The sequence below is a fragment of the Ceratina calcarata genome, unplaced genomic scaffold (assembly GCF_001652005.2).
Source record: "Ceratina calcarata isolate Rehan_Ccalc_2016 unplaced genomic scaffold, ASM165200v1 scaffold2.2, whole genome shotgun sequence".
In the NCBI taxonomy this organism is placed as follows: domain Eukaryota; kingdom Metazoa; phylum Arthropoda; class Insecta; order Hymenoptera; family Apidae; genus Ceratina; species Ceratina calcarata.
Genome location: NW_017141592.1, coordinates 148,161 through 150,585, shown reverse-complemented (window position 1 = coordinate 150,585; position 2,425 = coordinate 148,161). Strand labels below are relative to the sequence as shown.

The 2,425-nt window shown below is 30.3% G+C and overlaps 1 protein-coding gene across 3 annotated transcripts; it reads right to left on the bottom strand.

The window, feature by feature from the left end:
- Positions 1–9: 9 nt before the first annotated feature.
- On the bottom strand, positions 10–2,110 carry LOC108622031 (2-aminoethanethiol dioxygenase-like). 3 transcript variants are annotated; one of them, XM_018019662.2, is made up of 3 exons: positions 1,569–2,110; positions 1,027–1,365; positions 10–886 (listed from the first exon to the last, which is right to left on the bottom strand). In XM_018019662.2, exons 2-3 carry the CDS (start codon positions 1,324–1,326, stop codon positions 488–490), a joined length of 699 nt encoding a protein of 232 aa, XP_017875151.1. In that variant the 5' UTR covers positions 1,327–1,365; positions 1,569–2,110; the 3' UTR covers positions 10–487. The 3 variants fall into 3 exon arrangements, with proteins under 3 accessions (XP_017875151.1, XP_017875150.1, XP_017875152.1); XM_018019661.2 differs by having other exon boundaries at positions 1,593–2,110; XM_018019663.2 differs by having other exon boundaries at positions 1,959–2,110.
- Between the last annotated feature and the right edge of the window lie 315 nt (positions 2,111–2,425).

The following is a 2,425-nucleotide window of genomic DNA, read 5'->3' as shown; positions in this document are numbered from 1 at the left end:
TATCACGTGTTGCATATATATGTATTATAATACATATTCTGTTTATATTCTTATTATATATGTCGATGAGATAAATTAATCATAACTGTCTCACGTTGCACATTTTTGTGCAGGTAACATTTTTTGAGAGAAAAATGTTTTATATGTTAGAAATCAGTTCTCTAAAGAAATTATTTAATTTTTATAATTAGAATCAATAAATTCAGTAATAAGAATAAACTACATAGATGCTAGTAAACTAATATTGCAAAACATAGAGATCTCATACATACAAATTTTTTATATAACTTTTACTTAAATATTGTACATGTATAATCATATTCCTGTATCTTCCGAGAAATTCTTTAGAAAACCACAGATATATTACACATGAAAATATGGATAGCTTTAAAAATGTATTGTACAATTGCAATTCTAAATTAATACAATAAAATGCAACAAAATTTTGTTAACAAATGGAACAAAAAGTATTTTTGGATATTTCAGGTCACATCAAGGGTGGTCCCGTATATTTGAGACTCCCAGAATAGAAATCTGGTTGACCTTCAATAACCACCAACTTAACTTCTTCAATTATGTCCGACGTATCAGTACATGCTTTTGAACTACTAACAGTTTTGAAAAATCTACATGGTCTTGGACCCTTCCCAGAATCAATATCTACATCATAAGGGGGACTAAGTATATCCAAAAATGCAGCAGGACCTTCGATACATGTAATTTCATGCAAATTCTTTTCTTTTGGCGTCAGAGTACAAGCGGGTGAATTACTATGCAAAGTTATTGGTTTGTGTCTATATGCCATTTCTTCTTTGTTCAATCTAATTGTATGATCTTCATTGGCTTTTAAAGTATAATTGTTTACTTGAACCACTCCACTGATTACCTATATTATAAATAAAATAATTAAATTCTGTATAAACCTAGAAATGTTTAGTTTGCAAAAAGCATAATATTTTATAACAATCGATAAAAAAATTAATTATTGCATGTTTAAATGTACGTATGTTTATGTATATCACATACTTTCAAAAATCCATACATTCCAGGATGATCATGTATTGGCATTGTGAAGCCATGTTTCAATATGAATATTGAGATAGCAAAGTCTTGATTTTGAAATATGTCAATAACCCACATTGGAGCATGTTGCACTTGAATGAAGTCTAGAATCTGTTTGTTTAAGTTTACATCTTCTGCTGTAATCTTGTTCATCAAATTTCGTAATTTATCAAATTTTTTTTGGCAAAGCTTAAATCCTGAGCTAGTTCGCTCTTCAAATGTATTTAGCGCTTGCTTCCACAATGTTTTAATTGCTGCTGTCATGTTTATTCACTTTTTCAATAAGTTTTATGAATTTATCTCCTATAAATCATATAAATACATCTACATTAATAACATATATATTTAACAGATATCAAAGTATACATAAATAGATATAATACCACTGTTTTCTTACATTTATTAAGAACTTAATATCATATAACCATAATAACTATTTACATTAGAAATTTAATAACTTGCAACAGATTTGAAGTAAATAAATAATGAAAATTACTACTAATTACCGTATGTACATGAATTTTATTTACGTTTAATCGTCTCGTCGCCTGTGTCAACGATTCGGCGATGTTGTCGAGGTTTATTTCAACTTGAGAGGTTAAATAAATCAATGTTTTTATCATATATTATTATGCTCCTTAATTAATACTTTCAATAGCACTCTTTACATGAATTAGATGTCCATTCTTTATTTACTTTGGTCCCCATAGATACTTGATATTGAATACAAAACTTTACTAAACATTGCTAAACATGGCTATCAATATCAATGGCTACGTGACTTTGATGCCAACACAGATGATGGGTTGTTATCAATTGTTGTCAACATGGTTGTAAACATGGTCTGGAGTTTAAAAAAAAGAACTGTGGTGATTGTATCACCCATACTTTCCTACCTCTCAAGAACGATATCGAACATTATTCTTTTCTATAGATAACAGATTCAATGGATTTAGTACACTTAAAAAACCAATTATATATTTATTTATCTCGGATCTCACTACTGTCGTGTATACAACCATATACGACCGTGCTGCTGACTCTGGTGAAGTATCTAGTTGATACTAGAGATGGCGTTCAAAATCATTGACCGTGGAATTTTCCACCAGTAACGTAATGCAGAATTTTGATCGCAGCACGTTCGGTGAGGAAAAATGAAACTCAGGTTCCACAATGCAAGTTTTGTGGAATTTCTTCTGTTTTCTTGACGTTCATCACCATAGGCATACAGGGTGTCTCAGAACTAGTATTACATCTTCAAACGGGGAGGAACTCCTCCACATTTGAAGACCTAACACTAATTCTGGGACACCCTGTATAATATGTCTGTCATTGCATTGTCGTTTTATGTATACATATGTAT

Coding starts and splice junctions, on each gene's coding strand:
- LOC108622031 (XM_018019662.2), bottom strand. CDS start 1,326: ATGACAGCAGCAATTAAAACATTGTGGAAGCAAGCGCTAAATACATTT. Junction 887..1,026: donor GAATGTATGGATTTTTGAAA/GTATGTGATATA, acceptor TTTATAATATAG/GTAATCAGTGGAGTGGTTCA.